The sequence below is a fragment of the Notechis scutatus genome, chromosome 3 (genome assembly GCF_049901735.1).
Source record: "Notechis scutatus isolate UNSWTSFEM ecotype Mainland chromosome 3, rNotScu1.2, whole genome shotgun sequence".
NCBI lineage: Eukaryota > Metazoa > Chordata > Lepidosauria > Squamata > Elapidae > Notechis > Notechis scutatus.
Window position 1 is genome coordinate 95,159,021 of NC_142011.1, and position 27,902 is coordinate 95,186,922.

The window sequence follows — 27,902 nt, forward strand, 5'->3', positions numbered from 1 at the left end:
TTATCAGAGGGAAGGATTCCTTGACTATCGAGAAGGTATCCAAGGAACTCCACCCTTTCAGTACACAGTTGACATTTATTTTTTTTAACCTTGAGGCCGGCATCTTTGAATTTTTGGAGAACCATTCTGAGACGCCTTTCTAAAACTTCTCTATTCGGGGCGGCAATTAACACATCATCAAAATATGGCACGACTCCTTTTATGCCTTGTAAAAGTCTCTCCATCAGGCTTTGAAAAATTCCCGGGGCTACACTCACTCTGAATTGGAGTCTATTGCACTTAAAGGCGCCTCTGTGCGTAACGATAGTTTGTGCTTCCGCAGTTTCCGCATCTACGGGTAACTGTTGGTATGCCTGCGCTAAATCCAATTTTGCGAATATTTTCCCGCCACCCAGGGAGTGGAGAAGATGTTGAACCACCGGCACCGGGTAAGCACTCTGTTGAAGTGCGTGGTTCAGGGTGGCCCGATAATCCCCACAAATTCTCAATGACCCATCCGGTTTGATGGGTGTTACTATTGGGGTTTCCCAATGGGCGTGGTCTAAAACACCCTGGGCTATTAATTTATCGAGCTGCTTGTCGATCTTTGGTTTGAGTGCAAACGGCACCCGACGAGGCTTAAGGCGGATGGGAGCTATTTCGGGATTAAGGCTAAACGATATTGGGGTCCCCTTGTACTTGCCTAGCTCTTCTGAAAAAACGTCCTGGAATTCTTGGACGAGAGACTCCTCCCAGTTGTCGCTCTCGGCTCGGTGAACGCCGGTTACCTCGATCCCGAGCGGGGTGAACCATTGTAGGCCTAACAAACTAGGCCGGTCGCGATCGACGACGGTCAGCGGTAGTGATGCGGTACGATTTTTGAAGGAGACTTGGACTTGGCTGGAGCCGACGACTGGAATTCTATTGCCCTGGTAATCTTTGAGTATGATTCTTTGGGGGTTGAGATCCTGACGGTGGATGGAAGGGATTAGCTGTTTGAGGGTCTTCCAGGAAACCATCGAGAGAGATGACCCTGAGTCGACTTCCATCACGCAAGGTTGGTTGTCGATGGTGACCCTTACTCGGATCTTTCTTGCATCTAAGGATGAAGCGTGGCCGATGGTAATGGTTTGGTGTGCCTCTTCTCGTCTCGTTGAAGTGGCAGGTGCTTTATTTCTGTAGGAGTGGTTGTTCCATTGGTGGTTCAGGCGATCCCGACTCACAGGAAGATTTCCTGTGGTCTGGCGGTAGTTATTCTCCCTCTGGATTGGACTGGGTCCTTGCTTGCTTCTACAGACCTTTGCGATGTGGCCTCTTTTTCCACAGGAACGGCAGAGCGCGTCGAGGAATTTGCAATCTGATCGCGGGTGGTTTGCCCCGCAACCAGCGCATTGGCGTGGGACTCTTTGGTTTCGTTGTTCTTGTTGGTCGCGTTCGGCCCGGAGCCGGTTGACCTCTTCCTCGTCACTATCTAATGGGGATTCGAGGTCCTCATGGTGTGCCGTCATTGAGTGCCTCTCTGGACGATGCGAGGTATCATTCGCGAGTTTACGGAGCGGTGCATTGGTGCGGCGCATTCAAGCGGCCGACTTCCTGGTTGCTTCTGCTGCAGTAGCGTCTGTGATGGCATTGGCAAGATCGATGTCCCCTTTTTCCATGATCTTGCTCTGCACCGTGTCGTCATCTAATCCCAGAACTATGCGGTCTCGCAAGGCTTCCTCGAGGTTTGAAAACCCACAGAGGCCACCCAGGTTCCGGAGGTCAGCGATGAAATCTGCAATGCTCTCGCCTTTCCGTTGGTCCCTCTGGTAAAACTCGTGTCTTTGAACCAGTGTTGGCACGGCGGGTGCATAGTGGGCTCGTAGGATGGGTGCGAGGGTGTCCCAATCCATTTACTTCACCTCAGCCGGTTTGGCAAGTGCTTTCGCCATCTTAAACACGGCAGGCCCACAATGGGTTAGAAATACTGCTCGCTTCTTGCCAGTCGTAGCGTCCTTTAAGTTGTTGATCTCCAGAAACATCTGGAACCGATCCATATACGAGTCCTAGTCTTCGTTAGCCGGGTCAAATGGAGCGGGTGGTATGGCACCGCTGGACATCTTGCCGTTATAGGTGCTTCTTCAGCCATCTGCTCTGTTCGTTGCTCTGTAGTGTTCAGTCAGCTCTGATGTCTCCGCATCCCATCCTCGTCGCCAGTGTTAAGTTCTGGGCATGGGCGCAAGGAACGGAGACGAGGCTATGAACAGTGAACTTCAACTCTTTATTATCGATCAGGAACAGAGCAAAACTCTGGGCAGCAGCAGCTCTTTTATAGGGCTGGCTGCTGTCCCATTAACCAATGCCTTATGTTAAAACATTTAAATTGTACCCAATGAGAGACGTTCCGCTAATAGCCAATCAGGTTGCTCCGTAAGGACCAATCCCAGCTCGCTATCTACGGACCAATCAAAAGTGCAGGATTACGAGCCTGCTTTTCTATCAAGGTTGTTAAGCTTTATTAAAATATGTTTATGTTAGTTCATAACATCTTTCATCTCTTCTTTTCCATGAACCTTCTATTCTCCCTTCAAACACAGTCAAATCTTTTAATACATCCAAACCCATTCTTCCCTAATTCTTCAAACATTTTTGGTAATATTTCTGGAGTGATCCTCTTTTCTTCTGCTTGTTCTAACTATCCTCTCCTTCATACTACAAATTTTACTGATTTTACTGATTTCTGCTTGTTCTAACTTTTTACTGATTTTATTGATTTTCTAGTAGAAGCCATTTAATTCATTTTTTTAAAAAAATCCAGAAACAGAAAATGAGCCAAGTACAAAAGAAAAAGAGCAGCTTTTCTCTGGTGTTTTCCATCTTTTTGGCTATTTCTCTATGTCCTTAAGTCTTTGGTGTTTTCTGTAGTTTTATAGTCATATGGTCACTTTCTCTCTCCCTCCCTCCCTCCCTCCCTCCCTCCGTCCCTCTCTTTTTCTCAATTTTCCTTTGTTTTGCATTATTGCATTTTCCTTGTCATTATTTTGCAAATTCCACTAACTCTCTCTTTGCTAAAACTCTAAACTATCTGCATTCTCACTAAGATATTTACTATTTATTCAAATATTTCACAAATAATTTAGTATTTAGTATTCTTGAAATAGAAATTGGTGACAATATAGCAACAGTGAGTCTTCTGGAAAGATTCCCCTCTTTCTAGATGCTTTCTGGATGCTTTCTGGAAAGTTAAAGGGTGTTCCATTGGGTAAGGGCTACCATGGAAAAGGCAAGGTTTCTAGGTCTCCTAAGATGGCAATATTTAAAGGAAGATTTAAACTTAATAACTAGTAATGTCATGACCCTGATTTCAGATTCAAATCTGAAGAAGTTGCTTCAGCTGACCCTTTGAAATATTGATCTCAGGAGACACCAAGACAAGATTCAGATAAGGCTGAACAAACAGGGATTTCTTGGGCAGCTGAAGAAGTCAGATATTGATGTAAGGCCTCCAAATTCCTATGCCAAGCAAATATCATTCCATGGAATTTCTTCTCCAGCCAAGGAGTAAATCTGTGGCAACTGGCTACATCCTGATTTAAGGAGCAGCTGAGATCATGTTCCCTTTGCTGGAAACAATGCCTAAGCCTTGGTTCTATTGTGATGTTCTTGTGAATTTCGTTCATGTAAGAAATCTTGAACCTCTGACAATTGGACTGGCTGACAACTTTAATCTGATACTTGGAACCCTGGATTGGATTTGGACTATTCTTCTGCATGCTCATATTAAAATATGAACACTTCAGGCAAGCTTCTAGTTCATTAATAATCTTTTTTCACTGTGTATCACTTCAAGCTTGAAATAAATTTGCTAAATAGTATCGCTACAGCAATCATATTTGAATATGAAATGAATTTATATTCTTTTCTTTAACTGCCCTCTCCTTCTTTCTACATTTTTATTTTATTTTCTAGCAATAGCTATTTCATTCATTTGTTATCCAGAAGGAAAATGATTCAAGTAAAGGGAGGCTTTTCTCAGGTCTCTCCCCCTCCTGCCCCGCTTTGGCTATTTTTCTAGGTCCTTAACACTTTGGTACTTTCTGACACTCTGTAATTTTATAATCATATGTTCTCTCTCAAGTTTTCTCTCTTTTGCATTACTGCATTTTCCTTGTCGTTATTTAGCAAAGTCCACCAATTCTGTCTTCACTACGCAATCTAAGCATCTCTTTAAAGATACTTATGGTTTATTTAGTTCAGTGTTTCTCAACCTTGGCAACTTGAAGGTGAGTGGAATACTGAGAGTTGAAGTCTGCACATCTTCAAGCTCTAAAGTTTGAGAAGCACTGGTTTAGGCTTTTTAAAGAAACGATTTGTAAAAATAGTATTTCAGATGTGACTGTACTTTTAATTCATTTAAAACTTATATCACATTCCTGTCAAGCTTTTTGCAGGTGACTTTAAATTCTTAAAATTGTTATTTGTTTTCTTTAATCCAGGATGAAGGCTCACACATCAACTGTTTTGCTCTTTTGGAAATCCCTTTTATCTTTAAAATAATTTTGATCCAAATGTGCTTAAGAAAATAAGATTTTATGTGAGCCCAATGTTCTTAGAGGTTTCATTGTATTACTTTGGTTTTTTGAGTTCCTCTGGGGTGGTTCTAATCAGTGTTGATGGGAGGAGAGATCTACCCACCTCCAGCTCCTGATTGCAGGTTGCTTCAGTGCTCCATACCTTTCCCACTTCTGTTTAATATTAACACGAAGACACTGGGTATGGTTGAAAGAATTTCATTTGATTATGAAAATAACTGCATTACCTGTAGAGTTGTAATTGCAGGAATGTTAATATCTTGATGGCAAACCTCAGGTAATGAAGGTTCCAAAGCAAATACAACTCAGGCAAAGTCATTAATGTAAAGGAGGATTAGAGAGAGGAAGTAAACATATGTTAGACTTTAACTAGAGATAATTAATTGTGTTAATTACTATGCTAAACAGTAATGAAAGTTAAGTAATAACCAAAGTTAACCAATGTTAGAGGATTACTAAAAATGTGTATAAATGCAAGACTAGACTCCAATAAAGTTCATCATGATTCATTTGATCATGATCAAACACCTCGACTGCCTCATCATTACAACAATTGCCGATGGCATTAAGACTGATTATTGTCCATTCCCAGTGAGTATGATAAAAGCCATTTATTCAGTGTGATCCTATATGAATTCTATTTTGATCAAAAATGAGATTAGATAGTAAAAGCAGAGGTGGCTTTGGACTCCCAACATGGGAAACCTACTACAAAGCAGCATCTTTAGTATGGATTAAAGATTGGATTAAATTAGAAAACAAGAGAAGCTTAATATTAGAAGGACATGATATGCAAATAGGGTGGCATGCCTTCCTATGGGACCCCAGGAATAAGAATCACTCCTACTTTTATAGACATGTCTTGCGAGATTCACTGATAAATACTTGGGAGGAAATCAGGAAGAAACACTACACCAAAATTCCAGGCTGGCTGTAGGCAATGATCCACCCAACTATTTTGGATATCAGTAAAAAACTTAAATATTATCAACTTTTGGATAATCAAGGAAGACTCAAAACAACTCAAGAATTAGAAACACAAGGAATATTTATAGATAGGTGGCCATACCTTCAAGTGCAGATGAGATATAAAAAAGATTTAGAAGAATTCAGATTTGAAACAAAAACAACCCAACTAGATAAAATATTGTTAGGACCAGAAGAAAAAAATAATATCTAAAATATACAAATATTTGCTAAATTTTGATTTAGAAGGCAAATTGGAAAAAAAAATCTTTAAGCAAAATAAATTCTCTAGATACACTTTAAGATCTATAGCATGGGGATCTCGCCTCATTTTGTGGTACACTAGTTTCATAGGCAGTAACTTATTGACTGTGTATCTCTATTTGTATTCCTCTGTAGAAATTCAGTGTCCCACTCCAGAAGTGAGGAATGGCCACATTGAACCTAGGCAATCTCAATACGTGTACAACAATGAAATTGAGATAACCTGTTGTAAACAGGTTATATTTCTAGTGATCCAAAGAAAGTACATTTTGAAATGTACTGCTAATGGCTGGGATCCCTCCCCTGACTGTCATGGTAAGCAGTTTCTTCGGTTTTAGTTTCTTTCTAAAGCAGAAATTCCTTTATTGTTTCTGAATGATATACCTATGTTATGGTGGATGAGATGAGATAATGGTGGCAGGATACTAGTTTGTTATAACTAGCTGTAGTAATGATAACATTTCCATAATTTTTCTTCTTAGAAATAGTCCCAAGGTCTTTTATAATAGTTACAAAATTGTTGCACAAAAAGGAAAAAAACATAGCTAAAGCAGATTAAATAATAATGAACTCATTCCATAGTATGAGGTTATATTATAGAAGATTTGCTCCATGCTATCACTAACTGTAATCCATAAGCCAGAGCACAGGAGAGTTCATTGACTTTCTTTGCATCTTCTGGCCACTCAGACTTACAAGTCAACTGCAAGGATCTTAAAGTCCTGCAGTCTACTCACAAGGAAACATCTTCCAGAGCATAGTGGGAGATTTCTTGGCCTTTCTTTATCCAAGAAGGCTCTGCTGGCTAAGGCATGTCCTTCAATCACCACAATATCATCTCCACAATATATCTTCAGAGACATTGTAGTCTACCATTGTTCATACTTGAAAGTCACATGTATTCTTAAATTGTAAATTCTACAGGGACATCAAATCTGTTTATATTCTGCTTCTAATAAGTATTTGGGGGGTTCCAAGGGGAAGTTCTTCAACAAACCATGACCGGGTTGGTCATAAAACCTGAAGGAAAGCCAGTCCCTTCAGTTAAGCCTACAATCCAGGGAAAAATCCTTCAGAGATCTCTCCCCAGGTCTTTAGTTCCCAGAAGAGGTGGAGTCTGAAGCATTTTTAAGTTCAGAAAATCAAGATAACACTTTGAAGGCTCTCAGGACTTTTTCCTATTTACTGAATGAAGGAGGATGAATATAGGACAATCAGATGTGTGAAATATTGTTATTATAACAAATTTCAGTGAAGGTAGTCTTAAGCTTCCTTAGCCCACCCATCTTAAGAGCCATGGTGAGGTGGTTGTAAGAATGAAGTATTGCAGGCTAATTCTGCTGATTGCGGATTGCCAGCAGTTCGGCTCTTTGAATTTCACCAGTTTAAGGTTGACTCAGCCTTCCATCCTTCCAAGGTCAGTAAATTGACTATTGTTGGGAACAATATTCTGATTCTATAAACTACTTAGAGATCTCTGTAAAGCACTGTGAAGTGTTATGTAAATAGAAGTGCTCTTGCTATTGCTATCTTGTGAAGCTGACAGAAGTGAAACACAATAGACAGAGAAAGGTCCCACAAGTTGTGTTACTTGGAAATTGAAAAAAAATCATAAAACAAAATAAATTCATCTATCCACTTCCAGGTTTATAGCATGAGGATCTCTTCTCATTTTGCAATTCATTAGTTTCATAGGCAGTGACTTATTGACCACGAATTCCTATTCATATTCCTCTGTAGAAATTCAGTGTTTCCCTCCAGAAGTGAGGAATGGCTGCATTCAACCTAGCCAATCTCTATACAGGTACAGCGATGAAATTGAGATAACCTGTTATAGAGTGCCTTTCTTTATAAGACACCAAAAAAATGGTTTCTAAATGTACTGCTAATGGTTGGGATCCCACTCCTTCCTGTTAAGGTAAGCAGTGAGGTTTTTTTTTAAGTTTCCTTGTTTCTTTCTAGAGCAGAAATTGCTTTATTGTTAATGAATGATAAATCACTTTATTGACAAAGAATGATTATTTATGAAATAATAATGGTGGCAGGAGACTAGTTTTTTTTTTATAACTAGCAGTAGTAAAGAAGCCACATCCTGTCATAGTCAGAGAAGGCAATCCAGTGCTACAAAAGCAACTTTACAACTTTTATTGTTTTGTTTTCTGAACTAAAAGCTTAACACATAACACATTCACACAGGGACACGTACTTGCCCAACTCAGGATCTGAACCTGACATACAGGCAGAAGCATACAGATGTGCTAGGGAAGCAGTGAACTGTCCTTGCACCATGTACACAGGCTGCATGGATTTGCCCAAAACCCACCCTGTTGTTTAGTATCTAGTGATTGATCCTTCTGTGCCTTCCTTAGCTACAAATCAAAAATGATGAGGAGGGACAGGGAGGTAAAAGTAACTGCCACACATTACCTGCTCACACCAGGTGAAATTGTTGCACTTTTCAGTGGTATGTTGATCCTTGGCAATGCAGAGTTTGGTGGCTCAGGTATTCCAAAAATTGCCCTTTTCAGGTACGTAAGCATCCCTATGCCAACTCTGATATGTGCTTGATAAAGCAAGCTATAGTTTGGCTTTACAGGGAACTTTTCCTTCTAAAGTTGGTTGGGCAGCCCAAAGTGAAAAGGCTGTGGAAGATAGGTCTCACCCATCTCAGCTCTGCAAAGGCAAAAACATTGTGATACGTCACAATATGTCACATGATGCAATCAAGTTTGATACCCATGTTCTAAATGAACTATTTTCTTTGCTTCAAGAGAAACAGAAAATGTTGATGAGCCTATAGGAACATGTGCAGTGTTATTTGCTAACACCTGATCAGATCTACTTTTTAAAACGATTGCAACAATAAGAGCAGAAACATAACTTGAGGAACTTTGATTAGGTGAGGAATGAAAGGAATTTAATTGTAATACAGGGCATAAGCCTGAACACCAAAAAAGGTTGAAGGCAAATGGCTTCAGGAATGAAATGAATTGTTTTATTTAATTATTATTGAAATACTATTGAAATCTTTTTTTCCCTCAGAAACTGTCAGTGGTGATTTGATAGTTGAGAAATTAAACGGAGGTGTGGGTATGTTAGCAATTCTGATGCCAAAATAATTTTGTATAAAAATTGAGCATTGAAAAAAAAATCTTAAAGAAACAAGGAGAAACAACCGAATAACAAATAAATTAGCCAAAAGGTGGCCCAGTAGTTGAGCTTTGGCAATACTTTCCTAAAATGCTTCATGTTTCCTGCTTAACCATCACTGAGCACAAACTCTGTAACTCATGAGGAGTTCACAGGTCTTCTCAAAAACAAAGAATTCTGAAGTCAGGAGCTACCTTGTCATACTAAACCACAATTAGATATGACATCTGATACTATGGCAATATCATTATCTGAATAAGAATCATTTAGAAAAAGATATTTTGGAATTTTGTTGGAGGGTATTTTTTGTGTGTTCTGCTTAGATTTGTATCCTGCTTCAATATCCAGCTATTGAATCAAGGTTACCTAACATGTTTCATAGAAAAAAGGGGAATGTAAACCTTTTTAATCCTAGTCCATAGATGTCCTCCAAATGGCTGGCAATTTTAGAAGGGTTTCTGCAGAAAGGGAAAGAATCTGTGCTATCATGTGCATGTCATTATGCAAACTTTTATGCAAACAATTTATTTCATCTGTACAATATCCTCCTGACATATGTGACATAAGTTGTGGTTTATGTCAGTTATGTTTTGGTATTGCATTAATCAATTTTGTGGCTTGATGATGTCTGGTTGGGGCTAGAGGAAAAATTTTGACAGGAAAAAATAAACAAAACTCTAGAGAAAGGTCAACTTCTGTATAAACTAGAAATTATGAAATTGAAAAGTTGAAAATCTCCTCAAAGATACTAGTGAGGTTTTACAATCTCATTAGACATCATGAGATACTTTTAAAAATGATATCTTATGAAGCTGCCTGAGGTATCTACTGTATAAAGCTGAATTTATTCATTGGATCTCCCTAACTTTTACAATGACTTTGAAGCAACTCAGCAGCATCCAGAAAATGGACATATAAATCCTAATACATTCCTGGCTAGATATTCTACCACTTACAATCAAAATCTGAATCAAATCATCTTCTCTTTCAAGGTTCCTGGAGTTTTCTTGAGAGGTTACTGGGAAGATGGGAGCCCTTCTTCCAATCTGCAGCCAAGTGCCACTTTTTGTCTTAAAACACTTCTTTTCCCTGTCTAGCTAGAAATGAAGAGAAATTCAGTATGAGACCAAAGTCATATCTACTGGATTGTGAATTATATTTCAGGGTTGCAAACTTCTATCCAATCTATAGTAATGGTGTTAAATAGCATTTCTTTACCTATGTAATGATAGCCTTGTATCTGAAACAGCATATGTTTCCAGATCTTAAGCTGAGAATTAGAAAGAGAAATAAAGATGGAAAGAAAAAAGATATAGGGCAAAGGATGCACAAATGTTGCTGATGAGACAATCAAAATTTTTTTTAGTAGAAAGATACATTTCTTAAAATATTAGTGGATGAAAGCATTTTCTTTTATGGCCAAAGCAATATAAGTTATTCCTCAGCTTATGCAATTTTTGCAGTTTCTTGAATAACAAGGGAAGAAGATTTGAGGCACAACATTATTAATAGCTGAGGTGGAAGGAATGGGATAAAATACATTGGGAAAATGGAAATACAGTTGAATTTCTGTGTAAAAGAAGCTATCAGCCACACCCATATTCCAGACCATTTAAACTTACTTGCATAAATGGAAAAATGAACTATCTGTATGTCATTAATATATGTATACATTTCCCTTCTCTCCTTGTTTTCTTCTCACCTTTTATTACCAGCATGCAGATGAAATATTCTGATTTTCAGTCATCTTATAGTTTCATCACTGCCACAGTTGCCTTTCTTTATCCCATTTTGGATAGAATCACTTTTTTAGAAAGCTGGATTGTTATGCCCAAATTAACTCAGTCTTTTAAAAATAAATTTGATATAAGATTATTTCACCAATACGGCTCATAAAGGAAAGGAAGGTGAGTTCTTCTCAATCATCTTAAGCCAAAAGGTCTCATTCAGATAATGGAGAGGGAGAAAGACTAGATGAACTCACACAATTTATATATATTTTAAGGGTATACATGGGTTATAAATATTTAACAAACCCAGAGATTTCGCTGAATAAAATGAAATCCTAAACCAACCTTACTTTCTGCAATTGTTCTACACCAGGGAAATCCTTAGGGATCCCATGATTTAAATCACTTTCCTTTCATTCAGAACAACAGAGGGAAAGGATCTATGATTGTGGTAAGTGGTGTACTTAAAAACAATGAAGATTGGGTCAGATTCAAACAGCTGCCCTAATTTCATCTCTTCTTGAATCCTGGCAGATTCCTCTCTTCTGGGGATGAAGTAAGTAGGAACCGTAATTTATTGTCAGGGGGATATTCTCACTGATTTCAATTACCCCAGTGCAGCAAGTTTGTTCTGAATCAGTCTGAATTTGTCAACATAAAATTTCTGGGTTGAATCCAATAGTCCATTGCAAGCAAAGACATTTCATTTAGTAATGAATCGTCCAACTTATCCAATAGATTTCTGATAGGATCTACTCTGTGGAAAAGTACATTTGGATTCAGCGAAGTTCTCCTACTCATCTTAAATGTTATGATTCTGGTCTACTCTACCTGCCAGAATTTAGATCTAATTTTTTTTTTAAAAAAATCATGATTAGTCTCAATATTTCTAAAATGCTTAAACTTTTATTGTTATCAACAGTGATTTTATAGAGGAAGAAAAGAAGAATTGCTTAATGTCAGGATGCTCTACAATCTACTCTAGAATGAGCCTCCATTTTGGCCATTTGATTTAATGTACAGAGATACACTAATAATGTCTGATATTTCATCCATATTGCCTATGTGTGAAATCAGTTTAATATTGTAAAATTATCTAGGGTGTATTCTGCCACAGAGGAAGAGATGTAAGAAATAGTTCCTTAAAACATAACTTTTAAACTCACATTTTATTTTGTAGGTTGCAAATAATGAATGATGGCAGCCCTTTTTTACCAGTGTGCGGATGTCAGTAATCACGAATAATTTTCTTTAATAACCCTGCATAAAACTTCACTGTGTTTCTTCTGGAAAATATACGAACTCTGGATTGTCTGCCAACTATCATAATGGATCTTGAAGATAAAAGCCTATTTTCTAAAAGCTACATTTTAGTACTTGGTATTATTGATAATTTTGATAAAACGATAATGCAGTTTTCAACAAATATATAGGCCGTCTTTAAGTATTATAAGATGTGATACACATTTTTCAAAACGTACCAGAAGTCAATAATGTACACATTTTAGCCAAAACATTTGATTAATGAAAATCGCCAATAATCTCTTCTTAAAGCAGTGACAATAGAATATTGAAAATGATATTTTAGCATGAAGTGTTGAGTTTATTAAATGAATAAAATTCATCTGTAAAAATGATTTTCATTTTTTATTTTCTAAAAAATGTAAATTTTCACAGATGTCAACTCAGATGAATAGATGTCCTGATGCTGATTGAGCTCAATGGGTTCATCAAGAGGGTTGGACTTGAAGACCTCCAAGGTCCCTTCCAACTCTGTTATTCTAAGGCTTATGCCTACAAAGCTCTTTCACAGCACTTTTATTCACAGGGAGCATTCATTGTCATGTGTGTTGATTTAAATTTAAATAAAGATAAAGGTTTTCCTGTCAATCGTGTCTGACTCACAGGCACCATGCTCATCTCCGTTTCTTGGCTGAGGGAGGCAGCACTGTCTGAAGATAATTTTCATGGTCAGCATGGGTATAGGCCAAAAGGAATACATGGAATACTATTACTTTCCCACCGAAGTGGTACCTATTAATCTACTTACATTTGCAGACTTTTGAACTGCTACGTGGGCAGGAGCAAGTACTGACAGCTCACCCCATTGTACAAAGCTCGTGTCTTGAATCTGGGCTGTCTGTCTGTCTGTCTATCTATCTATCTATCTATCTATCTATCTATCTATCTATCTATCTATCTATCTATCTACAGACCAAACACACACGTAGACACACACACACATAGTCCTCAATATAGACACACACACACACACACACACACACACACACACACACACACACAGTCCTCAATTTACAAAGGTTTATTTAGTGGTCGTTCAAAATTACAATGTCACTGAAAGAAGAATGGACATTTATGACCATTGCAGTAGCCCCTTGGTAATGTGATTAAAATTAAGATGCTTGGAAACTGACTCAGAGCAAAGTCAATGGGGAAGCCAGATTCATTTAACAACCATGCTACTTATGTAACTGCAGTGATTCACTTAATAGCAGTACCAAGGAAGGTTGTAAAATGGGCAAAACTCACTTAATGTTTCACTTACCAATAGAAATTTTGGACTCAATTGTGGTCATAAGTGTGTATGTGTATGTGTGTGTATGGGTATGCATATATACATATACATGCATACACACACACACACACACACACACATAAAAATAAGCACATATATGTATGTACATATGTAGGCAAATATATGTATGTACATATACATACTTAAATATCATTTAAACAGCCCTTTTTACCAGTTCCTGGTAAATTTTGCAATGTTTACCAAAGCTATGGCTTAGTCCTCCTCACAAACAACTACCAGACTTATCACAGAATCTCTTCAATCAACAGTCTACAAGCTGATCTACAGCTAATAACGTCTTCCCCATACTGAGCCATGAACATGCAGATTCAACATACTATAGATATAAAAGCTGTAGAAAGTAGAGATGCGCACTACAAGGTGCTAGGGAGAGAATCTAGGGAATAGGTGACTGCAAAAAATATAAATCTTTCCATTCCCCACTATTCAGTTAGAACTGAAAATGTTTCTTGGCTGAGAAGCAAAATATTTTCAAGGGGAAAAAAACCCAAGAAAGTCCAATTGCCCTTTGGGAAAGCATCTACAGGACAACCTGGATGATTGAGAATCTCCATAGACACTTTTCTCAAGTTATTTTCTGGGCCTGATCTCAGGCTCCTCTTATCTGACTGCTGCCTTGGTAATGGCTCTTCTTGTCCTCCAAGGCCAGTTTCTCTGTCTCTCCAACTGCTGGGAGGGAGAAACACTGTTTTCACTAAAGACAAGATGACTCAGCTCAATTTTGACTCAATTCAAACTGTATTTAATAGATAATATACACATTGCTATCTTCAGAAAGAGTAGATAACAGTGAAGAATATTTCTTATACACAGCTATAAAAATGAGGTAAGAAGAGAAAGGTAGTTCTTGTATCCTTTGGATAAGGAGGCAATATCCTTTTTTCCCCTCTGTTCTTATATCCCCTGGGAGTTGATATTATTTTGACCTCCTAGATATTTGTAAAAGTTAAATCCAACCCTAGTTCTCCAGAATCTGGGGTGGGGAGAGCAAACAGGTATCAAAGTGTACTGTCTCCCATGTGATTGCTAATGATTAACTGTTTTTGACTGAAGATAATAAAACTACAGAGTTTTTTAAGGAAGATATTGGATATCTGCAATGTGTGGTTCCTATACATCATAAATGCAAAATAGATATGTCAGATTCATAAATGTCATGTATAATAATTTTGCTGTTAGCTGCTGCTGCTGAAGACATTGGGAAGATTCTTGAATGCAAGTGGTGGTGTTTTTTTGTTTGTTTGTAAGAATTGGAAACACTGCCTGAAAAGCTGAAGTATTGCTTTATTTGCTTATTGTCATCATTGCAACACAAAGTTTATTTATAATCCTCTCTTAGCTGGCAAGATCATATTCTTATTCCCGTAATGAGGAAGGGATGGTAGTAGCTGGGAGAAATCCACTGAGATTGCCCAACTGCTGAACTGAGGTTTAGTGGTTCAGACATTGCCTGAAGAGCTATGAAGAGCTGGCTACCCCTGGTTGCTGCTGTTCTTCTCTGGCCAGGCAGCTCTTCTCAAAATGGTAAGTTAAGAAGAAAAGAAATCAAAGGGTTACTAAGGAAAACAGCTTCTGCTGTGTTCATTAAAGGAACAATTTCTTTTAGCAAAAGCAAAGAGTTCCATTTTCCATATGTGGCCTTCTGGAAATTTGTAATGGCAGATTCTTTAAAAATATCATAGACTTACAGTATCATTCCAATTGCCTTCTCAAATGCAAGATTTTTGATCAACTGATTTGTATATAGCAAAATTCTTTGCATCATTATTGTAAATTTACACCCGTTTGGGAAGGAAGTTTGCTTCAGTTAATAAAGAATTGGATATGATGATAACCAAATGATTACCATGTCTAATAATGATACTTTAAAACTGAAGCAAAAGCTTTAATTTCATTGAAGCATTTATGTTTAATGGTTTATTTTGCTTATAAACAAAAAAGATCCTCAAAAGTTGAAATGAAGAGATATAAAAATGGAATATATTTATTGAATATATTTCTATCATAATTTAACCAAGTGCATGCTATCAGTACTGTAGAATCTATTCTTTCCCCAAATTTTTCTCTCTTTTTCCTTCTAGATGAGGTGATTTTATGAGAGCCTCTATTATGCTTTGGGCTGTCACTAAAGCACATAATACCTAGATAAGAACATTGATCATCTAGGAATCGTATCTATGTTTTCTGAAACCTGTTCCAAGGGGCTGAGTCTTCATAAGTCAGAAGTTTGAAATTTTAGAGATGTATTTCAGTTATGTTTATATCAGGATAAATACAAAAGCAATTAGTGTATAACTTAATTCACAGTGATAATATCCTTTAGGAGAAGAAAAAGAGGGAAATATTCACATCTCAAGACACTGAAGCTAAGATTACACTTGCTTATATTCACACTGATTGAACCTTTGAGCCAATAATTTATTTATCACTGTTTTTGATGGTTGCCTGACAGTTGCCGGGTCTTTCTTATTTCCCTTTTTCAATCAATTGATTTATGTTAAATAAACTAGTTTTCAAAAGTCATTCATGGGGGGGAAAGTAAGAAAAGCATTGGCCCTGTCAACAGAGACCACAGAAGGTGTTCCTTTCCCAATAATTGTAAAATTAACTGATAAACCATTGGTACAATAAGTAATGATTGCCACCCCATATCAAGCTCTTACTTTCAAATTTGATAGCTGAAGATTTAGAGATATTCTACAATTATTTTCTTCCCTGCTTCTGCCCACCATTGCTGTTTAGAATGAATATTTGTGCTCTCTACACTGCATAATCTCTCTCTCTCTCTCTCTCTCTCTCTCTCTGTGTGTGTGTGTGTGTGTGTGTAGTGTGTGTATGTATGAATATCTCACAATTCTTTCTATCATGCTCTATCTCTAAAAAAAGAAAAGAAAAGGGAATAACAAGGTGAGAGAATTATAGCCTACATAATAAATTCTCAACTGGCACCATTTAAACCTGATAAAAAGAAAGAAACTATAGATAATAGATAATAGATATTGAGAAATTAATAGGAAGGCAGTACTAGTCAGAAATGGATTTATTTCTCTTGGAAAAGAACTGTTGCCAACTTTAACATTTTTGAGTCATATATTGCCGAGGAATTATACAAGGAAAGATGACAGGGTTATTACAAAAATCACAGGGTGATTTATTGTTACCACCCATGGTAAGCCATGATAAGTACCAGCAAGGAGGAAATTCTACAGAATCACTTACAAAGAAGTTGCTTTGGGAGGGGCAAGTTTAATAGCCCTCCAACCTCTCTCTACCTACCATCCACAGAAATACTTAGGTTAGGCATCAGCAAGGGAAGGTTGCATGTTACAGGAAGTCTTTGAGTTATAACTTAATGGAGAATTTCCATCACAGTTGCAACATGTTATGATCATAAAGTGAATCAGTCATGAGAGTGACTAGATTTTATAAACATTTTTGTGGTGGCCATTAAATGAATTATCACAGTCATTAAGTGAATATGTATTTATTAAGCGTACCAGTGTGGTTTTGCAGTAAACCAGAAGTAAATGCTTTTTACTTACTTAGGTTTTCAGCAAAACTGTCATAAAACAGGGTCATGTGTACATAGGATGCTGCAATTGGCTGTAAATGCAACCCAGTTGCCCAGCACCAAAGTGCACTCATGACTGAGGCAGGGGGTTGAGCATTGGTTTCCTAGTTAAGACAAAAGTGGGAAATAATTATCTAATTTGGGTTAGAGCAGAAAGTTTGTTATATCCAGTTCATGAGAAGTTCATGAGAGTAAATAGAAAAAGTTAGCCTGTCTAAGCAAATAAGATAATTTAATGTAAACAATAATTCCAGCATGTGAAGAACCAGAGGCCATTGACTTTGGGGAAATTGTAAGCATTGAGAAAGCCAAATATCTGGAAAATGACCAAGTGCAATACAGTTGCAACCCAGGTTATGTCTTGGAAGGATCTGAATGGATTCAGTGTAAGGGACAAAAATGGACACCTCATCCACCAAAATGCTTGGGTAAGCCATAATCTTTTTTTAATTTGGTGTTAGAGCTGGGAGAAAAGTGGTTCTTATATCCAGGGGAAGGGGGGGGATGTTTTTTTGGGGTTGGTTTGAATTTGCATTCAGGTTTTCCCTCTGAAGCCACAAACTGTGCTGGTGTTATCTTCTTCCCCCAAAATTAAATGGATCCAAATTGTTGGATGTACAGTGGATATATTTAAATGATATTCAATTGGAAGCTTATTCTCACTTCTCAAGAATGCTGAGTAACTTAGTTACCTTTGGTTACAGACTCGGCGGTTAATAAAGTAGGAAACTGCATTTTTTTGCTATGGAATTCAGCCAGCTAGAAAGCTGTAGAAGGAAAACTTCTGAGTCTAGTAATTACAATTTATTCAGCACAGTTACTCAGATTTCTCCATGATCTTTCCTTCTCTATTAATAATACAAAAATTAGATCCCATCATCCTTATAGCTAGTACAGTTGGGTAATCCATCACATTCCTACATCCATTATGCAAAAACTGTGTAGGACTGTCACTCAAACTCAAGGCCCGGGGCTGGATCCAGCCCATGGGGTGCTTAGATCTGGCCCACAGGGCTGCCCTGAAAACAGCAAAGGACTGGCCTGCACTGCCTCTGCCAGCAAAAATAGAGCTTGGGAGAGCTACCTGCAGCTCTCTTGTTGCTGGTCCAACTTCAAGGGCAAAGAGTTCCAGGGAGCTGTCACAACCAAAAACAGAGCTCAGGGAGCCAATTTTTTGCTGGTGGAGTGCTCGGACCTCAACAGGTACCCCAACATGAGTGACATCAAGCTGGCCATTCCCACCTTCTGGCCCTGCCCACCATGGTCAAACACAACCCTGATGCGACTCCTCAAATGAAAAACGAGTTTGACACCCCTGGTCTAGGAGTTAACAAAAGCTCAGACAATTCAGCATTGTTATTCAGAGGACAAAATGCTTCACTGAAACATTTCTGACCAGGATTCAGATTTCTTTATCTGACTCGTGCCTTGGTAGTGACTTTTCCTCCAGTTCCCCAAGGTTATTCCTTATGCTTGTTATAGATATTAGGATGTAATTAATTCAACAAACCCCTTCATGAATCACTGCCATGTCATGACAAAGGGGCTTGTGCAGCTCAAAAGCCATGAGCTAAGCCATCCAGGGCCACCCAAGATGGACAGGTCATAGTGGACAGTTCTGACAAAATGTGGTCCACTTGAAATGGAAATTGCAACCCACTCCAGAATCCTTCCCAATAAAACCACACAAATAGTACCAAAAAGCTAAACAATATGATGCTGGAAGATGAGCTCTTTAGGTTGGAATGTGTTCAGTATGTGCCTGGGGAAGAGAGGAGGGCAATTACAAGTAGCACAAGAAAGAATGGAGCAACTGGGCCAAAGCTGAAATGACACTCAGCTGTGGATGTGTCTGGTGATGAAAGGAAAGTCCAGTGCTATAAGAACAATATTCCATAGGAATCTGGAATGTGAAATCTATGAATCAAAGTAACCTGGATCTCATTGAAGATGAAATGGGAAGATCGACAACAACATTTTGGGAATCAGTGAAGCGCGTGCTCACTGAATCAGTTGTTACACTGGTCGAATCCCACCCCTGATCATAGGGGATTGGAATGCAAGAAATATGAAATTGAGGTAACCAAAATAACAGCAATAACAAATTTGGCTGTGGAGTAGAAAATGAAGCAGGGGAAAGACCCTCATGTTGAGAAAGATTGAAGGCAAAAGGACAAGGGGACAGCAGAGGATGATATGGATAGATATTGTCATTGATGCAATAAACATGAATTTTGGCAAACTCCAGGAGACAATGGAGGATAGGGATCATAGCTTGCAATGGTCCATGGGATTGTGAAGAGTCAGACATGATTTACATCACAATTCAACAAGGGGCATTATAATATTTACTGGATAGCTAAAAGAATGCTTTAAAAGTATTGTCTGTCAAACCTGTAATGCTGGAAGTAACCCTTGGGTGGAAGGACATTGACTGATAGGATACTGAATTGCCCCACTATTAATAACAATAAGCTCATTAATATGAGCAAAAAAGCAGAACTAAAAAATCAAGAAAGCCAGGGGCCAATGTTCAATGCTTAGAAATGTTGCGTCATATTTTGACATAATATGGAACATTCAAACTGTCTTCAAATTTTGTTCCACTATAACTCAGTTCACTCAAAATATCTTTGCAGAAGATTTTGGGGTTAAGCTGTTTATTCTTAACTTGAAACAAACAAAACAACATCTGCTTGTGCATGCTTCTACAAGCCAATTCTCTGTGCTAAGTCTGTAACAGAATCATAATTTTATTATCATTAATATTGTGCTTTAATTTGGCTTATTTCATTTTGACCTAGAACTATCCATTGTGATTTGCAGATAAGACTGATTTTTTTGAGGGTGGAATAGAGGGAAACTAATGGACAATTATCTCTATTGAGAAGATCTGAATTATTTTCTGTGTTTTTTAGCACCCTGCAGTATCACAAGACAACAGCTAGCAACAAAAAAATTGTTTGTGTTTGGGAGTCAAAGAAAAGCTCGGCTTATTCAGAGTAATCATAATGTGCAATTTCAGTGTAATGAAGGATACGTCCTTGTGGCTCCATCTGTCAGAAAGTGTTTTGATGGTTACATGGATTTCCCATTATGTATCTCTGGTAAGCATGCTGTCAGTATCATGGATTCCTTCCAAGATTAGAATTAATTAAAATAAGTAATATAGCATAATGAATATTAACATTTGCTTCTAAAATCTCAATCTTTTAAAAGTGGTTTAATATTCACTGGACTCTCTCACCTCTTGGCTTAGAATTTTATTAGTGTAATCTAAAACAAAACAAAAAAAATCTGAAGCACGTCAGATTGGAGAAGGATGTCCTGGCATTTCCCCAAACGTACAAATTGTCTCTAAGTTCAATCCCAAATCTTGAACTTCAGTTAAGGATTCTGTTTCCTTGTAGTTGAAAATATGAATAATATTGGTAATATGCTTAATAGGAATTTGTATCACAAATTGCAAAGGTTTCATAAAAATATGTTAATCTCATATTATTAAAAGAGAATTTAACTTGGAAGGTATTTGATGATTAAATCAATGTATAAATAGAAAGTATACTTTGCTACTCTCACAGAGCTGATGGATGATTTTTATGCTGATCAAATTGAAGAGTTTAAAATTAAAATATTGGATGCTTGGTAAATTAACAGGTAAATTCTTTGCATGTTGTTTAATATAAGTGAGACAGTAACATATAAAGTTCAAAATATCTACATACAATGGTCTGAGAATTACAGATACAATAGAATATACAATAGAACAGATACAGTTACAGATTCAGTAGAAAGAGCAATAATATAACACTGATATTACTATTCAGTTATTTAATCATATCTATCTATGTGTAATAATTTAACTGAAAGACCTTTAGGGCAGGGGTGAGATTCAGTTTTTTAAACAACTGGTTCTGTGGGCATGGCTTAGTTGGTGGGTGTGGCTTGGTGATCATGTGACTGGATGGGCGTGATCAACTTGACATCACTCGTGTCCAGGGCACTTCTCCTCACCTGGCCTCTCATGACAGTGGGGATGCTGCAACAGTCATAAGTGTGAAAAATGGTCATAAGTCACTTTTTTCAGTGCCATTATAACTTTGAATGGTCACTAAATTAACTGTTGTAAGTCAAGGATTACCTGTACAAAAATACAAAAAGCTTCTTTACTTGCAAAAAGCTTCCCTAAATACCAATCATTAGATTAAAAATACCTCCAAGCCAGAGTTGCAAATCAGGCAGGGTGCCAGAGCACCTTGAGGAATGAAAATAGTTAAAATTCAGTGATAACTATCAAGCAACCAACTTTTGCTCATAAAGTGAAACCTTTAGCAGAGAGGTCATTTAAGCTCTCCAGAAAAAGTACACCCAAGAAAAGCAATCCTTAGATCCATTTGCACCACTTAAAAATACTAGCTGGTCTCACTCACCTCACAAGATATCCTAAGGAAATCATCCAGATTTAAGGAAATGTCACATGCCCCCCAGAAAGGTAATAAAAAAAATCAGTGCCAAGCTTGCATCCTGCCTCTTGGAAGTATACCCCAAAAGGACAGTACCAGATAGTACTAAAGCAGTGAGGAAGACCCCCTCCCCAGATAGAAAAAGAAACCATGAGGCAAGAAAAAATTCAAACACAATACAAATAATTAAATCATAACAGTAGCTGTTGCTTGTTGAAGCTAAATAGGGAAAATTATCCCATCAATAAACACAGGTTTAAACATCCCCAAGCACAGAATTAACTTTTACCGAAAACCAGTTTTAGACCAAAACTCAGAAAGGATATGTAAATTCACGTTTGAATGTTAATCTTTCTAACTAGCCAAGAAGCCTTGCTGAATGTCACTCATCTTAGCTCCCTGTCACTAAAAGCTTTGCTTCATTATTTAATTATTTCTTCAAAGTGCTGATTGTCCAGGGAAGTATTTCCTCCCAACAGCAGTGTAAAAATCTTAAAACAACCCTTCCCCTTTAAGAAAGCCAAGCCCCAAAAGCTCTGGAGACAGTAAGTCTAGGCTGTCTGCCAAGAATGTAATCAGGGTGGAAAAAAACAATCGGAGATTGCTTCTAACTACCTCCAAACTGCTTAGAAAGTTAACAAGGGATTCTATAGAACTGGATAGAACCGGTAGAATCCCACCCCTGCTTTATGGTCTGTATTAGAAAGTGATTATGTGTCAGCCTTGCAAAGTAAATTGTAGAGGATGTACGATCAGATGAGCTAATTCCACTGTTAAGGTAGGATTACTTTAACAGAACCTTGCAATCCAAAAGTACATTCCTTCTCCCTGTGCCCTTTATAGCCCATGAAACTGGGAGGGTCTCTTCTGAACCACTTGCCCTGTCTATTCCTGGCATGGACTGAGTTACCTTTTTATCTGACAGTTCCCTTGGCTGCATATCTTCTCCCTTTCTCCCAAGGTCATTCTCACATACCATTTTTTCATATATTTCTGTAGCGATCTTGGCAATTATCTGCGTCAACATAGAGCAACACAGAGAGAGAGGGAGAGGGAGAGAGAGAGAGAGAGAGAGAGAGAGAGAGAGAGAGAGAGAGAGAGGGAGATTGTTCTAATAGGTTGTACCTGATTTATTGGAAAAAATGAACAGAATCTGTAATAATGTTAAACCAATTTCTTTATAATTATTATTTTAAGGAATGTCAAAAGCTTCAGCTAGAATTTCCTGCCCCAAAATTTAAGAGTGTCAATATAATCAATTTAATCAAATTGAATTTGAAACTATATCGGAAATTTTAAAATATCTTTAAAGTTGAAAATGCTGATATTTCTGACTTATGGGGTGAAGACGTGGAATATTTGATAATGGAGTATCAATTTATGTAAGACTTTAAAACATGTTAAGCATTTGTGTTAAGCGTAACTTGAATTTGAAATGAATTTATGAAACAATTTTCTTCTGAGTTTAATAGTACTCTTGAAATACTATTTCAGAAGGATTTCTGACTGTGGCTGAAATAGATTTTCTTTGTTGTTGGTGTAAGGAATGTAAGGGCACATCAACTAATTTAATTTGATCATGGCCAATTTTAGTTTTCTTTTGGAAGAATCTTGTAATAAATAGAAATATATGCAAATGTTTTTATGTTAAAGATGTGAAAGCTTTTGATATTTTGAATTACATTCTAAAATGAAGGCATTTAACACTTTCTTAGGAACTTTGGGTTATATCATGCATAGCCAAAAAAGTTTGGAAAACTGCTATTACTTTAAATATCAAGAAGTGGATTCAAAAATGTATAACGTCAATTTTTGAAAAGATTATTCTTTTCTGCAAAGAAAAAATGATACTGTAAAATTTTTGTCATAGATTCCATAATAATGACAGAATATGTTTATGTGTAATTTGAACTTATTCACACACACACACGCACACACACACAAACACAGAGAGATAGGTGTATGTGTGTATACATTTATAATATATAATACATTTAGATGATTTAGATCAATTTAACCTGTTAATTCTTAGAGAAGAAATTCTTAGTTTATTTACTTTTTCATCCATGCTTTCATATTTGTTAGGAGGGCAAAATTGCAGTGGTCCACCAAGAATTGAGAACGGAGACATTATTAGTTTATCTGAGAAACTGTACAGATCTGGCTCTTCAGTAGAATTCAGATGCCAAACATATTATGCCATGGAAGGCCAGAACAGATCTTTTTGTGACAATGGGACCTGGACAAAAGTGCCCATTTGCCTGGGTAAGCAGAAAAGAAAGTCTTCATCCAACTTTCATGAGCATTTCTAATCATTAAGATTCACTGCTCTCTCTCTCCCCCCCCTCTCATATAAAAAGATTTAATTGATGTTGCCTGCAGCAGCTCTCCTTTATATACAATTTCAGTCCTATATCTGAGGTGAAGTAGCTACTAGATGAAAGCTAAATCTAGCTAAACCTTGCAATATGGTAATATGATGTATTTGGATCCCAACAGCCTTTTCTAATAGGATTTGCTTTCTTTTTCCACCTCAGATCCCTGTGTGATCCCCAGGACTGAATTGGAAAGCCAGAAAATAGATGTTAAAGATGAAATAGATGTGCCTGAAAATATATTTATTCAGCGTGGTCATTCTATTGAGCTGACCTGTAAAACAGGATATGTCCTGGAAGCAAATTCTTCCCAATCAGCTTTTGTAATCCAGTGTGATGGGACACCATCCGTGATTCCTAAATGCAAAGGTGACTTGAAAAGTTTAATTTTATAATTCTGCTATCACCAATACAAAGCCAAAGCACTTCAGTTTGAGTCTATTAATGATTAGAGCTAAAATAAGCTGCAATTATTTATGTGCTTTACTGGTACTGATATTTTTATTCCTCTTGAAGCATTCCCAGCTGGGCTGCACTTTTCTATGCTGAAAAGGCCCAATAGAATTCTTGGGATATAGTTGAAATAGGGCAACGTGAAAGGCTTCAGATTGCTGGAGAGGAGTGGTGCAATGAAAGATCCTTCCATTGTTTAATGGCCAAGTTAATGCAAAAACCGCACTTTGCACTCTTCAGATTTACAGCCCCGCCACCAAAAAATAGTCTGCTGTTTCATCAACATAGGGTAATATATCTGCATGGCAATATTTTTATATCTTTAAAAATACAGTAATTGCTTTTGCTGACAATAAACTCCATAGCTGAGCTACTATTGTTTCCATTTTTAAAGAATTTATAAACTATTGCCATACAAAAATCTAAATATCAATACCAATAGAAATTCCAACTCCGTTTCTAACAAGACTATAGGAAATTCTTTAGTTACTGGTGAAGAATATTGCTGTGCTTCTAATTTTAGCACTAACAGATTAGGGGATGTCTAGTGAAGGACATCTCACAATTTTAGCAGTTCAACATCTCCCAGAACCAGCTGTTCCACCACAGGCAACATCATGGAGATGTTTCTTTGTTTATGCATTCATGCTATTTCTGTACCCTGTTGATCCTTATGGATTCTAGGCAGTTTACAGATATTAAAATAGCAATAAAATAATCAAAAATTAAAATTCTGTAAAATCATGACTAAGAATAAATCATAAGAAAAATGCACACATGACTTCCGGTTTGCAGGGCTTCGGCGGCAGGCAGGAATCCACGATCGTGTGCGGTTTCTGCCTGGGCTCGCCGCTGGAGCGGCCCGAGCCAGCTGGCTTCGGGGCTAAGCCACCCCGTAGAGGTGGTGAAGACGGGGGAGACCCAGCAGGGTCGAGGGGAGACGCACCTCTCCTCCTCAGCTGGCTAAACTCCCTTTCCCGAAGGCGGTAAGAGCGGCGGTCAGAAATGGCCGCCTCAAAGAAGCACTCAGCCGGAAAAGAAAGTGCAGGAGGAAGTTAAGAAGTGAAAGTTTTTGGCTGACCGGGACAAAAAGCAACAACTAAGGTACCGTGGAATTTAAATCTTACAAAAGATACATCGCTCCCAAAGAAGAGTCGGAAACAGTGAAACAAAGTGAAAAGGGAAAGGGTTTTTTTTCTTCACTCTCCTTCCTCACGCTGATAACAAGAAGATCTGAATAAAGAAATCCAAGAAATCCGCTTTGGCACTAACAGGTAATTAAACTGGAAATATAATTAAATGCCAAAGGGACAATAAACATTTCTGAACACTAAAAAATCCCCTTTTTTGCTATAAGTGGGAAGGGAGAGGAAAAGAATAAGGGCAGGACTTGGAAGGAGGAGACTGCTTGGAATTCAAAAGAATTTAAAGTTAAATCTTAACAAGACTTCTAAAGGATACATTTTAACTGGAACTTTGCAACTAAATAGTAACCCCAAGAAGAGAAAGTGAAAAAAGAAGAAAGTGTTAAAAGAAACAGCTTGTGTGTATTTGGATTGTTTGGTGACTTTGGGATTTTTGGAAATCATATTTGAATGACTAAAAACAATTGGCTGGTTGTTTAAAAACACACACTCTACAATGGCATCACTTCAGGATGAACTGAATGAACTGGATGAACTGAAAATCGAATTTAAAAAATATAAAGAAGAGGAACAAGAAGGGAAGGGCTCCTTTGGCTCCACTTTTCAATTCTTAGAAATGGTGATTGGTGTCTACAAAAAACAACAAGAAAAGACTGCGCAACAAGAAGATTGGGATAAAGAAGAAGCCATCTTTAATGAACAAGTAATTCTATCTGGGGAAGAAAGGGGAAAGGGGGAAAAGAGAATGGACAATCTAAGATCTAAAAAACAGCCAAAAAAGGGAAAAATAATGTGAAAAGGGGATATAAGGTTGGAAAGCAACAGAAAAGGGGAATACAGAAAAGGGAAATGGAGGTGGAGAGACAGGGGGGTAAAAAGGGGAGAGAGAAGAAGAAGAAAGGGAAGAGAAGTTACAAAGGTCTCGAGCAAGATGTAAAGAAACAGGATTTATTCAGAGAAAATGGGTGAAAATTTAACTGAAGAAGGGATTCTGTAAAGGTACATAAGATTGTATTGTTATATTTGTAATAGAAATAATGTTAGAAAATTGGAAACATGATTAAAAAGTGGAATAAAATAGTCTTTGAAATTTAGTGAAACTTTTGTGAACAAAATAAATGAAATGAAATAAATGAGAGAATTGAATTAGGAAGGAATGGGAACATTTTAACTACTCAATGTTTTATAAAATATAAGTGAAGTGGGAGGGAAGTAATTATGGAAAGTTTATAAGTGTTCCCATAGAAGTATGATACTTATTTGAAAAGTAATGTGTAAAATGTTCAAGATTTAAATGAATATTAATATTAATGATAGAATTGAATTGGTATGGATTGTTGTTTTAATTATGTTATATATTTATAATTTTTTCTTTCTAAAAATACATTGTGTAGTTTTAGAATGTACCAAGCAGAATCCGAATGGAAGTTATGTATTATATTAAGTGTTATAATTTTAGGGGAAAGATATAAAGGCGTCATACTCCAATTAGTGATCACAGGAGAAATTTTGCTTAATGAGAAAAGATAATAGACAGCTGAAATAGGACAGACAAAGAATATAAGTATGATGATTTGAATTGAGATGAAATAAATAAAATAAAATTAAGAAAGTTGAAAGAGGGGAGAAGTTATATAGAAAATGTAGAATGATAATAAGATATGGAATGGAATATAAAAATGAGCATGAACTTGAATTTGTGTCTGCACGAAGAGATGTAACCCGGGATCAGGCTGCTTTCAAAAAAGATGTTTTATGTTTTTATGTTCTATGTTTTGTTTGTTTATGTTTGTTTTTTAAAATCAAGAAAATTTTCAAGAAAAAGAAAAAAAGAAAAGAAAAATGCACACATATAGACATAAATCTGTGTGGTCCTACACTCACTATTGGCTTCAAGAAAACCAGGAGAATGGTTGCCATTCTCTACTTAGGGCAGCTGTTCCTAAGGAGGGGAGCTGCAAGGAAATATCACTCCCTGACTAATTTGAAAGCCGAGGACTCTTGCCATCCAGGTTAGACAAACTGTTGTTAGTTGGAAAACTCAATGTCATAGATGCCTCGTACTTGAGCTATAAAGAACTAGTCATGTCCAGCTTCATGGATTGTACTCAGAGGCACATTGGTAGCCAGTGCAATTTTTGCAGCAGTGATGTAACATAGCAGATCTAAGAGTATATACTGAGCATACAGGCTATTGAATTCTAGACCAGTTGATGTTTTGACGGTACCCCCAGGGCAATCCCAGGAGGAGCTAATTAATTGTTTAAGTACATGCCAAGAAGGTGATCTCCACTCTCAGAAATCTCATTCATTGATAATCTCCAGGAAATTTGTCCCAATCTATCCTTCAGGACTTCCAGCAATGCATCCATCATCACCCCAATGGTCCATCTATATTGTTGTTGGTGATCCACTACCTGAGAGCTATCATCATAGATAGATGACCGCTCCTAATTCTGAGCAGAATTTGAACAGAATGGGAAAAGAAACAAGTCTGGCAAGCTCCATCACAAAGCATTTGAAGGCCTGACTTCTTTCCCCTGTTATTGTTAATCAAAACTGTAACTTCAGGCAGGAGCTGAACCACTGCAATGTGGAGCCTCTAATTTGCAATCCTT

At 37.3% G+C, this 27,902-nt stretch overlaps 1 protein-coding gene across 1 annotated transcript in view; it reads left to right on the forward strand.

Annotated features, from left to right (window-relative positions):
- LOC113414725 (complement factor H-like) overlaps positions 1-27,902 on the forward strand; it is a 97,460-nt gene that overhangs the window by 43,852 nt on the left and 25,706 nt on the right. Inside the window, exons 10-13 of the mRNA XM_087959998.1 lie at positions 17,103-17,276; positions 19,767-19,955; positions 23,397-23,576; positions 23,849-24,055. Of these exons, the coding sequence (XP_087816124.1) occupies positions 17,103-17,276; positions 19,767-19,955; positions 23,397-23,576; positions 23,849-24,055 (750 nt within the window). The remainder of the gene's footprint in view (positions 1-17,102; positions 17,277-19,766; positions 19,956-23,396; positions 23,577-23,848; positions 24,056-27,902) is intronic.